The 14,000-nt window shown below is 33.6% G+C and overlaps 2 protein-coding genes across 4 annotated transcripts; both read left to right on the forward strand.

Annotated features, from left to right (window-relative positions):
- The first annotated feature begins 15 nt into the window (after positions 1 to 15).
- On the forward strand, positions 16 to 7,649 carry GAUT14 (galacturonosyltransferase 14). Of its 2 annotated transcripts, none has more exons than XM_028072764.2 (6): positions 16 to 535; positions 1,427 to 1,482; positions 1,576 to 1,731; positions 3,662 to 4,252; positions 6,036 to 6,338; positions 6,671 to 7,649. In XM_028072764.2, exons 1-6 carry the CDS (start codon positions 319 to 321, stop codon positions 6,953 to 6,955), a joined length of 1,608 nt encoding a protein of 535 aa, XP_027928565.1. In that variant the 5' UTR covers positions 16 to 318; the 3' UTR covers positions 6,956 to 7,649. The 2 variants fall into 2 exon arrangements, with proteins under 2 accessions (XP_027928565.1, XP_085530059.1); XM_085673933.1 differs by lacking the exon at positions 16 to 535 and adding an exon at positions 1,073 to 1,331.
- A 2,238-nt stretch (positions 7,650 to 9,887) lies between these two features.
- MUB2 (membrane-anchored ubiquitin-fold protein 2) lies at positions 9,888 to 13,899 on the forward strand. Of its 2 annotated transcripts, XM_028072479.2 has the most exons (5): positions 9,888 to 10,171; positions 10,628 to 10,916; positions 12,346 to 12,510; positions 13,395 to 13,488; positions 13,579 to 13,899. In XM_028072479.2, exons 2-4 carry the CDS (start codon positions 10,784 to 10,786, stop codon positions 13,448 to 13,450), a joined length of 354 nt encoding a protein of 117 aa, XP_027928280.1. In that variant the 5' UTR covers positions 9,888 to 10,171; positions 10,628 to 10,783; the 3' UTR covers positions 13,451 to 13,488; positions 13,579 to 13,899. The 2 variants fall into 2 exon arrangements, with proteins under 2 accessions (XP_027928280.1, XP_027928278.1); XM_028072477.2 differs by having other exon boundaries at positions 13,395 to 13,899.
- The last annotated feature ends 101 nt before the right edge of the window (positions 13,900 to 14,000 follow it).

Here is a 14,000-nt window from a genome sequence, read left to right on the forward strand (position 1 = left end):
AAAAAATAAAAACAAAACGAGAAAAAAAGACCCAAAAATTTCTCTCTCTTTTCTCTTTCTCCATATTTTCTCCCCCTCTCTCTCATTGTTGATCGATCCATGGGAGAGGAACTGGAAGCTTAGCCCGAACGTGAACCTCAACCTCGATCGATTGTTTTGGACAATCTTGCGTGGGATTGACAGGGTTGGATAGGGCGTGTGGTTCTGAGATCGGAATAATGGGAATGTGATGGTGTGGGCATGGGGGGTGTCGTTGTCTTTTTGGGGTTGTGGTGGTGGTGGTAGGGTTGTTGCGGCGGTGGGGCTGCGCGAACGACGATGCAGCTTCACTTCTCGCCGAGCATGAGAAGCATCACGATATCGAGCAGCAACAACAATGGGTTTATTGACTTGATGAAGATCAAGGTCGCAGCTCGCCACATTTCCTATCGAACCCTCTTCCACACCATCCTCATCCTCGCTTTCTTGTTGCCTTTTGTCTTCATTCTCACCGCTCTCGTCACCCTCGAAGGTGTCAACAAGTGCTCCTCCTTTGGTACTCTTTCCCACTTCTTCTTATCTTTTCCCCTTCCGATTTTATTCTTCATTTCTTTTATAAGTTAGATCACGATTTGGACATTGTGTTTGTTGTTTGTATACATGTGATGGGATTTCTAAAAAATGAAGATTTAGCGCTGGAATTGTTTTAGATTTACATAGCAATAATTGTGTATTACTGCCTGATCCGTGTGACCGACCTCACCTGGTGGGATGCTTTATTTTGCGGTTGTTTCTTGTTAGTGATCTGTATTTGGTGTATAGGCAAATTTAGGTTGCTTCTGATTCATGTAGTTGATTCTTAGTGAGATAGATAATAAAACTTTTCTCGAGGTAATGCAATTTCTGAAGGTGTTTTTCCTGTTGATAGTTTTGTAGCTGCTGGCTAGTGTTAATGAATTATGCATCCTTTTGTTTTAGGATCTAAATTTTGAAGTGTGACTGTGTTATTGAAGTGTTCTGTATGGGCGGTTCTTGATTTCATTTGAGCTTGAAAATCAGTGATGGGATGGAGATGCTTTTTGCGGCAAGTGTTCCCGAATGCATTGGGCTGTTTAGTATTGCATTTGAGGAATGAAAAGTTTCCTCTTGTTCTTGACTGGATAACTATTTGTGCTGTTGTACATGTCAGGGAAAAACATTATGGGCGATGTGTGATTTTTTAAGTCCCTGCCTAAGCAATGCTTGGTTCGGCTGTTTTCAGTATGTTGTTGATGATAGAAGTTTTGCTCTATCTGTTTCTGTCTTACCAAAACATCAGCTGTATGGCACTTTTTTTAGGATATCCGGAATAGGTTCTGGAAGTTTATTATTTGTGCCTTTTTTTATCTCTCACCCTCACCATGTGCTTGTTTTAGAACATTAATTGATTTCTTATTTTGTGCTTCAGATTGCTTAGGTAGGCGGTTGGGGCCAAGGCTTCTTGGTAGGGTTGACGATTCAGGGGTAAACAATTTTTATTATCTCATATCCAATATAGTTTTGGTTTAAGTTGCTTTCTGAACCTGAGTGGTTATGATGCAATCAATGATGTTGCAGAGACTAGTTAGAGATTTTTACAAGATTCTTAACGAAGTGAAGGCTGGGGAAATTCCACCTGATCTAAAGCTGCCAGATTCTTTTGATCAACTGGTTTCTGATATGAAGAACAATCAGTATGATGCAAAAACTTTTGCGATCATGCTAAGGGGAATGGTAAGTTGCTTGAATCGTTCAAGACGAAGTGTTGTCTGTTTCTTGGTTAATTGATATTGTGTAAGGAAGAGCTTGTCTCAAATTGAATTCTATTAACATTTTAAAATCTCATGTGTAATGGCTTACTAGGAAGATACATTTTTATTTTATTTTTAATTTTGTGTTCTGTCTAGAAATATAATGATTCAGTTCTTGACTTTTCTGGATGAATATTTATTTTGAATGTACGAGTCTATGACTTTGGTTTTGTCAATTGGATGGAAGTCTTGCTAGACCTGATTTTGTATTGTTTGGTAGCATTGTACTGAGTACCGACTGTTTGTGATTTGGATTTTCCTCAAATTTTACAATTAGGCTGCTTTTTTTGGTTCATCTTCAAGTAATATTTACAAAAGGAAAAGAAAAATCTAAACACGGTTTCATTTTATCTGTGGAGAGATTTGACGCTTCTGAGTTATGTAGGTACTATGCTTATGTTAATTTACTTTTTGACTGGGGGAAAGGTTTATCTTGCTTTTGTTGATGTTTCTGCTAACTTGGTTGATTTGTTGTAAAGGAGTTAGTCCAGAATACTTGACCAATATTATTTTATTGCTTTTACTATAGATACACCGGCTTTTCATCTACCATGAATGCCATTTATCATTTTACCTGAATTTGGTATGATACCTCTATTCCAAAAGATAGATAAAATCATGATTGTCCTTACCTTCAGTTTTTCACCTTCTTACATGTCTCACATTAGTTAATCCTGTTTTCTATACTGGTAATGTGTCTTGTGTTGGAGACCTTTCTCAGGTGTTTTCGAAACAAATCATGCTACTATTAGATGGATAAAGTTCTTTGGTTGTTACACTTTTCTTGTATATAGATAATAATAACAATATGTTGCATTTAAAAAATAAATTAATTAAGATGAATCCTTAACATAAGTGCAAAACACAAAACAACAAATAGAAAAACTTAACATTAACGGAGCAGATGCCCTATCGCTCAACATATTGTACTTCAGACCAAACGGAAGCCAATTGCCTAATATTATCCCAAATCAGTTGATGTGCAAAAAAGGAAAATCCTTAGGTATTACAGTTATGCTCCACCCGTATTCATTAAAATGTTGTGTATATTGCACATTATTACAATTTTAGCCTTGTTATTTCTTCCAAAACTGTTGAACTTGATCATCGTATATAATTGTTCTAAGGATATATGCTAAAACTAGATTTGAAAAATGCAAAAGAGTATCAAAGAGAAATAGAAGTAGATCAAGCTATGTAAGAACAGTTGTGGAACTGCTTCCGAGCAAGCCCTGCACAGAACATTGATTCGGGGGAAAGAGTCTGATGTGTCCTTTGAACCTGCAACATTTTTATTAGTAATATTCTGGTAAAGATCGCAGTTCAAATATAAATTAATCTGAAAATCTATGTATTTTCCTTAAATCCTTATATATAGTTTTAAAATTCTATAATTAAATCCTCAAAATTAATGCTATTAAAACACCCATTCCCACCTACTTTCCTCCATTCCCATCCACCCTCCACCCAGCAATATGTGATTCAAGTGTCATGTTCATTCAAGTATTTTTGTCGTCTTTGTTATATCAGGCAGAAGGCTCTTCCTTTTCATCTGTTATATATCACCGTAGTCTTTCAAAAAACAAATATTCATTAGTACTGTGTCATTATCATCAATCTGCAACGTTAACTACTCATAAACGATGGTTTATGCATCTCCATTAAGACCCTGAGAATTTGTATGAGTAGAGGCAAGGTTGATGTGTGAAACTTTAGCACAAGTATATCCATATTTTCAATATTGCAATAGCTTAGTTGCACTTTTCAGACTATAGATTACCCTTGTTGTATTGAAATTTGTGATAAATGGTGATTTTATTGATCTTTGTTACAATGCTGTGCTTCTTGAGCAGATGGAAAAACTTGAGAGAGAAATCAGAGAGTCTAAATTTGCAGAGCTGATGAATAAACACTTTGCTGCAAGTTCTATCCCTAAAGGGATTCATTGTCTGTCTTTGCGTCTGACTGATGAATATTCATCAAATGCCCATGCACGCAAACAATTGCCTCCTCCAGAGTTACTTCCTTTACTCTCTGACAACTCGCACCACCATTTTATTCTGTCTACTGATAACATCTTGGCTGCTTCAGTAGTTGTTACTTCAGCTGTTCAATCGTCTCTGAAACCAGAGAAAATAGTCTTCCATGTGATCACTGATAAAAAAACTTATGCGGGTATGCACTCATGGTTTGCACTGAATCCAGTCAACCCTGCTGTAATTGAAATCAAAGGAATTCACCAATTTGACTGGTTAACTAGAGAGAATGTCCCAGTACTTGAAGCTGTAGAAAATCAAAACGGGATCAGGAATTACTACCATGGGAATCATCTAGCAGGAGCCAATCTCAGTGATACTAGTCCACGTAAATTTGCATCTAAATTGCAGGCGAGAAGTCCGAAGTACATATCTTTACTCAACCACCTCCGCATATACTTACCAGAGGTAAATTGCATTCATCACAATGCTCTTTCTGTTTTCTTCCTTTATCTTTCTCGTATGCTCACTATATACCGATGATAATTTTCAAGCCATAATTTACCCTAATGCAATTCATTGGCTTTTGTTATTAGTTTTGGGTCTTATATGTGATTTTGTATGTTGAATTGAACTTAACATAAAGAAATGGACAATTACTCTAAAAATATAAATGAACAATTAAGTGATCACTGAAGCTGAACATTTTGGTGTAAATTTCTGCGTTGTACTTTTATGTGTGCTTTTATAAACTGAATTTGTAATGGTAAAAGTTCCTATGGGCACTGAATGCCTCTGAATATTTTACAAACTACAGTGATTTAAGGGAACATAAAACCATATTTTAGAACACAGAATATGTTTTGCAGACTTAATTCAAGCCAAACATTTTCTATTTTGACTAAGTTGCTTCTAGGAATTTATAGAACATGAAGCATGAAATATGATTGGAGATGAACAAAAAATAAAAGAAAGCCAACTGAAGTGAGACAAAGCAATTATATGGAATATTACAGTTAAAACTTTTAGGTGGTTAAATAGTTGAAAGGGGCAGTATCAAAGCCTTAGCTTCAATAGAGGGGAAAAGTGCAGAAGAGAGGTCATTCTTAGTTGTTAGTATTGGAGATCTGAATATTGGCTTAACTGTAAAAGGGAAACCTTTGGAAGTTGCGTTGTGTCCCTTTTTATTTAAGATTCAAGATATCCTTGCAAATTGTACAATTTCTCTATTTTTCAGTGCTATGAATAGAGTGACGAACACATGGGGAACTCACCTCTAAAAGCTAATTGTTAAGGGGGAAGAACCAAGCTCTTAAGTACTGTGCTGAACATCCCATAGTGGTTTATGCAAGACCATAATACCCAAGTCCCTATCATAGCATAGTCTTTAAAAGTGGAAGTCTTGGCGGCTTACGGTCTACAACAACACTTCATTCAACTTTCTCATAAGTCAAAAAACCTTCCATGGATCGAAAGCCTCCGTCCATGGGTAACCTTTTTTAAGACATTAACAACAGACTTCGGTACCTGTTAATAAGCACCCAAACACAGAACTCACCTCTAAAAGCTAGATGTCAGCGGTGTAATTCCAAACACTTAAATATTTCACCAAGCATCCCATACTACTTGATATGAGACCAGGCATCTTATGATTCCCAAGTCCCTATCATAGTGGAATGTTCCCCTCTCTCCCCTTCGGTTGATGTTTGTTCAAATAGATAATTATTAACTTTAATTGTTTTTGCGTTGTGTTGCCTTCATCAGTATTCAGAACTTATGCTCCAATTATAGCTAAGATTGCTATTTATTTGAGTTAAATATGTTTTTTGTCCCTAAACTTTTATGAAAAATTTTGTTTAGTCCCTAAACTAAATTATAAAGGATTCAATCCCTGTACTTTGCAAAAGTCAATGTAAAACATATTTTCCACAAAACATGTGAAGGTTATATTTCAGTTCACTATGGAACACAGTTTGTCACATGAGAAACACTTGACATGTTTGTTGTAAAAGTGTTTTACATTGATTTTCGTAAAGTACATGGACTAAATACAATATAATTTAGTTTAGGGACGAAACAATATTTTATGATAGTTTGGAGACGAAAAGCATGTTTGACCCTTTATTTTTTAGTAATACTAATATTAACAATCGGAAAATATTCTTGTTATTGCAATAATTCTCTTTTGAACATAAATTGTATTCAGTTTGATATATTTGTGCTGATTATGTTAGTCTTGTGTGTCAAACAGCTTTTCCCAAACCTTGACAAGGTGGTGTTTTTGGATGATGATGTGGTAATTCAACGTGACTTGTCTCCACTTTGGGAAATTGACCTGGAAGGAAAAGTTAATGGAGCTGTGGAAACTTGCAGAGGTGAGGACGACTGGGTCATGTCTAAGCATTTTAGGAACTACTTCAATTTTTCTCATCCCCTAATTGCAAGGAATTTGGATCCTGATGAGTGTGCATGGGCTTATGGAATGAATATCTTTGATCTGCGTGCATGGAGAAGAACTAATATAAGAGAGACATACCATTCTTGGCTGAAAGAGGTAAAATTCCAAATAGATTCTGACTAATATAATTTTAGTTTTTCAAAACATCAAATTATTCTTTGATTTTCTATAAGTTGAGGTTCATACAAAATCCTCGCATTATTATAAATTAAGGTTGCGTGGCAACTGACTGAATGGCTTAAATATCTGTATGCTTAATAAGGTGACCTTTTGTTTCCTTCTGTTTTTGTTCTTCTTATTGAACCCCCTAGTGAAGCTGAAAGAGGGGGCTGGGGATTGGGAGTTCTTGGGCATTTGGTTCTTGGGCGTTGAGTTTTAGAATATTTCTGTTACCAAAGAATATATTATTGACAACTTCACTATGGCAGAATCTGAAGTCAAACCTGACAATGTGGAAGCTTGGAACGCTGCCTCCTGCTTTGATTGCATTTAAAGGTCTTGTTCACCCAATTGATCCCTCATGGCACATGCTTGGATTGGGTTATCAGAACAATACCAATATTGAGAGTGTGAAAAAGGCTGCTGTTATTCACTACAATGGTCAGTCAAAACCTTGGTTGCAAATTGGGTTTGAACATCTTCGGCCATTTTGGACCAAATATGTCAATTATTCTAATGATTTTTTGAGGAACTGTCATATCCTGGAATCATAGTCTGCCAGCAAGGAGCGCAATGTTTTGTACAACATTGAATATGAAAGGGACGAGTAATACAGGTTTCATCTAAATTTTTGCAGCTTGAAATTTTCTTCAAGAAGAATTTGACAAGGCAAATATAAAATTGGTTGAGAGGGCCAAAGTGATAAAAAACACTGGGTGGATTTGCTTCCATTCCCTACATTTTTACATCCGACACCACCGTCACTGCACGGCCTTAAAGAATCATTTGGGTCCTTGAGTTTTGACATAGAAACACATCCTCTATTTTTGGTTTGTGAAAGGATATACTATTATTGGTCTTCTATGGGACAAATATATCAAAGATTCCATAGTTGATTGTTGGAGAATAAACTGGATGCTGGAGATAAAAAAATCAGGCATGTTTCATCAATCTAGTTGGTGTTGAGAACACAAGTGCTAGGGCAGTAAGTTGCGAGGTTCCCCCCTCTAGAGCAGCATTTTACCCTTCATTTTTTAGTTTCTTAATTTTTGTTAGTGCCAATTTTTACCTTCACCTGCTTTGATTTGATATCATGATGGTGAATTCTAGGAGTAGTTCATGGAGATTGCTTCGTTACGGGTTCATTGAATTGGGGAACTGTTTGTAGGATATATAATATATATTGTTATTCATTATGTACTATTACGAGACATTGGAAATGTGCAGAAAATTCATTTTTCTCCCTTCTGTATCCTTGCAATGCCGGATCATAATCGTACTCAAATTTAGTTGTTTTTAATACTGATCTGGAATTGAAATTAAAATTTTAATTTTAAACATTGACCTTTAGTATTTACTTTTATAAACACCGACCATTTTGGACTGCTAACTTTTAGTTTACAAATTATGAAAGCAAAATTTTAGTTATACTTTAGAAAATGAAAGAATATTTAAATTTGTGTCTAAATATTTTTCTCTTATCAAGTTATCACTTATTTTGTAGTTTTCTATTTTAGGAAACACTTAACTTTTTATTTGCTGTAATCTCTTGAGATTTTTATTAATTTATTTTTTACAATTGTAACAATGCATTTATAAGTGATAACATTACTCACATGCAACGGATTTTGGAGACAGACCATTAATAAACTTTTCTATCATGATAGTAATTGTGGTTAGAGAAATTTGTCAACCAGCTAAAGCATATTACATATCATTAAAATTATATATTTTTCGCTTTGTTTGATTCAGAAAGTATATTATTTTTATAAAAGATATGGATATTTAAACAATCCATAAGTAAAAGTAACTAACCCTAGTTAATATGTAAAATAAGAGAAGAATGATGTTGGAGGAATTTGGTAAGTTGATGATGACATGATTTTCAATTAGAACTATTTTAATGTTAAAGCCTTCTTCATCCCTCTCTCTGCAAAATTTGGCCGTAGTGTGGTGCCTTCAAATTGCATGCAAGATATTATCTTTTACGAGTTTTCCAACAAAATATTATGGACCCACAAATAGGCCTCTTTCTGCGTTCTCTTTATCTAAGCTTTGTCAAATAATCGACAATTTTTGTGTGAATGATTGAAATTTAAGAAGCGTCACTTAGTTGTGTCTCTGTTTTTAACAAGTGTCAATTCACCCAAAATCTTACGTGAAACACTATGAAAGATTCTTTAGCCATGAAAGAGAAAGGAAATAACCATTATTATTACTATTACTATATATTACAACTTTATACCATGCAAGAGATGGACCACAACTTTATCGATATCTACCATATTATTTTTATTCTTTATAATAATAATAAACAATAAAGAGAAAGAAAATTAAATAAATAAAAAAACTCATAAAGTTATTGTTTAAATATTTTGAATTTAAGATAGTGTCAACTTTTTATGTCTTATTTGATATCAATATCTTTTTGATGATTTTTTCTCAAAGTAAATCAAATATAAAAAATTAAAACAATTTTATTATTATAAACTAAAATTCTAGCCAAATCTATTAATTTAAAAGGTAAAATCATGAAATAAAAATGAAATTTTTTCATGACTTTCAGCAAATGAATTATTAGTTGTTTTTGTTTTCTAACCATCGACTATTCTTTTGAAAGAAAAATAATTGATTGTTCATAACCATGATATTTTCCTTTCCACACTTTATTTCATAATGTGGTATCACTACATTTCAAACCCGATTCAATTGCTTAAAGATATAAACCACTTTTACGAATTTAATTATTAACATTTCTTTAGTTATAAAAATCCAATAATATTTTTTCTTTTATAGGAAGTGAAAGACCATTTATTATGTTACTTTTTTATTTTTATTTTTATTTTGTCGGACCCGTAACCAAAGGACTTGGTCTTTAACCTATAAGAATGGATTTGAATATAGTAAGACCTTTTAGTATTAGTACTACTGTGTATAGAATTATATATATTTTACAACTTCAATTTTTGTTTATCGCAGTCATAATTTTTGTGTGTATTATTTTGTTTAATTGCAAATCATGATATACGCACGTGACAATTTAAGTACTTCTTATACAACAATTATAGTATAAAAAACCATTGTAATGTAGGAATATTTAAACTAAATTCTATATTTATACTACTTTATGTTACTATTAACCATTATTTTTCAAAATGTCTCTTGAAAGCACCTTGATTGTAATTTTTTTAATCTAAAAAAAACTAATTGAACCTTACACACTAGAGTACTAAATCAATGTTTGGATACACACACATATATATATATATATATCTATATATATATATATATATATATATCTATATATATATATATATATATATATATATAACAAGTATTATAAAAAAAATAATTTTATATGATATGTTACATCATGACCATTTCTGCATTTTCATTTTCCACAGCTTTGGGAGGCTATTATGAAGTGGGAAAAGCAAAGAAAGAAAGAAAGGAGCGATTGACCAAACCAAAGAATTGAATGACTTTGAAAATTCCGAAGAAGCCTCTTTCCTTGTTACCTTCATATTTTTCTTCCCTTTCTCCATTTATTATTATTATTATTATTATTATTATTTATTATTATTATTATTATTATTATTGCTCTCGAAAACACTAACCAACCAAAACAAAATAAAGCATCCACTTTCCCTTTTTCTTCTTCTTGTTCTTCGTCTTCCATTTGGGTTTTCCCAAAAGTGAAAAGCCAATTCACCCCTCAGATCAGTGACGCACATACCCATCTAAGAAACCCCACATCAACAAAAACTCAGGTTTTTCCATAATCTGTTATTTTATTTTCCTTTTCTCAATCCTTGCTTGTTTTGCAGGTGACCCAGTTGAAAATTCGAGATTTTTTTCTTGTTTGATGCGTACCCATTTCAAGATTGGATCTCTTTTTGATATAGCTGTTTGAGATTCTCTTTTTGTTGGCTGGCGACAGTGTGTTGAATTATGTTATGATGTTGGATTTCAATCATTTCATTACCTTTTTTTTTTTTTTGTAATTTGTTTTTATTTTGTGAGAAGATGTATCCACCTCAGTTATTCACTATTTCTTCGTTCATATTCTTATTAAACGATTTTTTCCATAAGAATTTTTCAGACCGCTCCAAACTTTTCCCTGATATATCTAGATTCCCACGCCAGATTCTGCATGTTTAGTGAGTATGGATGCGTGCTTGACAGGGCTCTAACTCAACCTTTTCTTTTGTGTCTGAACTTTGCAGACCTCACAAGATTGGCTTTGAATGAAATCCTGTTTTTCACTGATGAAACTTAGCTGAACGAATTGATTCAGTGGAAAACCTATTTTCGTAATATTTGACGTAAAACTGAAGCTGTAATATTTCTTTTAACTACGCGAGTTCGTTGGATCTCCGAACATGGCTGGGAATCAAGATCAGTTTGAGATCAAGTTTCGGTTGACTGATGGCTCTGATATTGGCCCCAAAAGTTTTCCTGCAGCTACCAGTATTGCAACATTAAAGGAGAGTGTTCTTGCTCAGTGGCCAAAAGGTTACTTGTGTTACTGTTGTTTTTTTCTTTTTTGTTTCGCTTTTTGGTCTTCTGGTTTAATAGCTAAATTACCATGTTAGAACTGAGAAGAAGTAGTATTGTTCTGGTGCTGTGAGGAAACTCTGTGCTATAAATTAAGAGACTTCTGGGTTGGGTGGATTGGAAAACATGGCGATTGAGGTTGCAGGAATATTTATGTGGGTTTTATTATTTTGGTTACAAAAAAAGTTCTAAGACCTGGTATGGGCAAGGATAGTGGGCTGAAATAGGTACAAAGTGACCTTAGGAATATTGTTAACAGGAAGAAGTAGTCCCTTAGGAACCTGATGTCACCGCAGTTGAGGCTCTTGGGCTGGACGAACTCTTATTTTAGAAGACATACACTGGTTGAATAATTTATAAATTCCTTTTACCATATAACTATCACCTCTTGAGTGAGTGCAGAAGTGGTCACTATTTTCCGTTTCCAAAATGATGAAGAGCAATTGAAATATTTCATTCTTTTGATGAGATAAGAAAATTAGCTATATGAATACAAATATTTTCCATTTAGTGTAATACAGTTACTTTTAACATTAGTCGAAGATATGCCGTCCAGTGTATGTGCATACTTATGTTTAATGCGTCAATGTTGGTCAATTCCTTTAGAAGACTTTACTAACATTAAACAAACGCTTTTTTTTTTCATATGAAGGCTCTTTTGGGAGTTTATAAATTGTGAAAGTATCTAAAGTGATAAGACCTCTTTAACAACCTTAAATCGAAAATGTGGGTAGTCTTGGTATAAGTCCCTTTTTTTGGTTCATAACAAGGAGTATCACTCGGCAAACGCGTGAACTAGCTTCATTAGGGGTTTGGTAGACTCTGAATAGGTGGACATTCCCTCCCAGCTTGAGTGTAGGTCCCTAGTTTAGTAGTTTATTTCTTAAACCATAATTTCTTCTCCCATCCCTTAGTGTATACTGTTTGACTTGTTCAGGAGGATTGATGCCTACCAATTGTTAGCCGTGTAGTTACAAGGAGATATTATGTGTCTAATGGTTTTGCTATTTCTTTAAACTGAAAGTTTCTAAATTTTAGGTTTTCTTTATTGCTTAGTAATTTTTCAAGAGGATGTTTGTAGCTTAGAGTCCACGCAATTGTTCATTGTTTATGGATAGGTGTGTGTAAGCATAGTATTTATGTCCTTATACTGAGAATCAAGGTACCATTTTCTATGGTTCGCCACAAATTTCTGGCATACTATAAGATATAACTAAAATGACATTTTCCAATAGTTGTATTTCAAAGTTAGCAAGACTAAAACTTCTATCTTTAAGTAGATTCTGTGGTGAATTCTGATGTTGGTCATAGTGTGAGCTTCATGCTAAAATTTTGCCGTGTGTTTTGTGACAAATGAGATTCGTAAGTTTGTGTTTTTGTTTTGAAGACAAGGAGAATGGGCCAAGGACCATAAAAGATGTGAAGTTGATCAGTGCAGGAAAAATATTGGAGAACAACAGAACAGTTGGTGAATGCCAGAGCCCATTATGTGATACTCCTGATACAGTTACGACAATGCATGTGGTCGTCCAACATCCTGCTACAGAGAAAGGTCTTTTATTTTGTGTTTATTTGAGATATGCCAAAAGCTAGTTTTGATAGTTCTGCATTTTTTTAGTAAGCAGTTTTTTTAAAGTTTGGCTTGGATAACAAGTTCTTTTTATTAATTTCTGCAAAAAATGCCTTCTTAATTACACTTTCTTACTGCAAGAAATAGTTAAATTCTTTTGTGTCATTTTTTTTATTTGGGATTGTCGTTTAATCACTTTAAGGGTCAAAGATCACTTACATTGTTGACATAAATTTATATTTTAAAAGCATTTGTTGAAATTATAGGGTTTTAGGTAGAGGGAAGAACTACAGATCAAAGAAACTAAATCCATTGAAATACGTGACCCTAAGCTTCTTTTAGAAAAATGCTTTTATGATGTAAGTTTTTATATATATATATATATATATATATATATATATATATATATATATATATATATATATATATATATATATATATATATAGATAGATAGATAGATAGATAGATAGATATAATGTATTTCTTCTTGAGAGAAAAACAAACAAATGGGTCATTGATGTCTGTCAAAGTATCAAAGTACTATTCGTTCTAATCCATTTTTTAGACTTATCTTGTGTCGGACAAAACAGTAACCATCTGTTTGAAAATTCAAATAAAAAGACAGTCCTTCCTGAAAATTATGGGAGAAATAGAAAACTGAAAGATAAAATTTGTAGTAGGTACTTCATAACTAGAAGAACTTCTTTGGAAACAATTTTTTTTTTTAATTATCAGTTACTAGCACTTCCAGAACTAAAATAACCCACTCGCATCGAAATGAAAAAGTGGTGTTATTCTGTTTGACTGATTTTGTTTTCATTCAGTTTTGGTGCCTACTTGCTGACAATTATATTTTTTTGAACAGAGAAGAAAGCTGCAAGCAAAGCAACACAGAACAAATGCATGTGTATTATCTTATAGCATCCAGATTGAATAGCAGATGTCATCTATCTTAGAAGGTTAGGGACACTTCATTTTTACGTAACCTGCGGCGTTGAAGATTTCAACATACACAAATTATTTGGTTGCATGTCTCATTCATACTACAGGCAAAGAGTACTGGACTGTTTACCTAAAAAAAGCACTTTACTTGGTGAAGATTGTGAAACTAGTAGTTCCCTGATTCCTCTGCGGCTCTATATTTCTTGCACAATTTGATAGGAGATGTTCTTCTGCTGGTCTCAACATGTATCCTAGGTGTTGCCTCATCAGGCACTTGCTATATTGAAATGAACAATACTAGTTTGCCATCTTGCACCTCATCTATACTTTACAATTCCTCTCTTGCATCTGTCTGATACAACATGCTTTCAGACATGTATGTGTTGAACATTTGAATGTGTTTTAATTTGCTTGTTATTTATTTGGTACCCTTGCTACTCTTGTATAGCACTTGTGGAATAGTGGTTTCACCACACACCTCTTACAAAATGGAGATTTGATGCTTGAATTAAATCTCCTTGCCCTTCAT

Source organism: Vigna unguiculata, chromosome 5 (assembly GCF_037176805.1).
Source record: "Vigna unguiculata cultivar grain cowpea cultivar isolate G323 ecotype 2 chromosome 5, ASM3717680v1, whole genome shotgun sequence".
Classification (NCBI taxonomy): domain Eukaryota; kingdom Viridiplantae; phylum Streptophyta; class Magnoliopsida; order Fabales; family Fabaceae; genus Vigna; species Vigna unguiculata.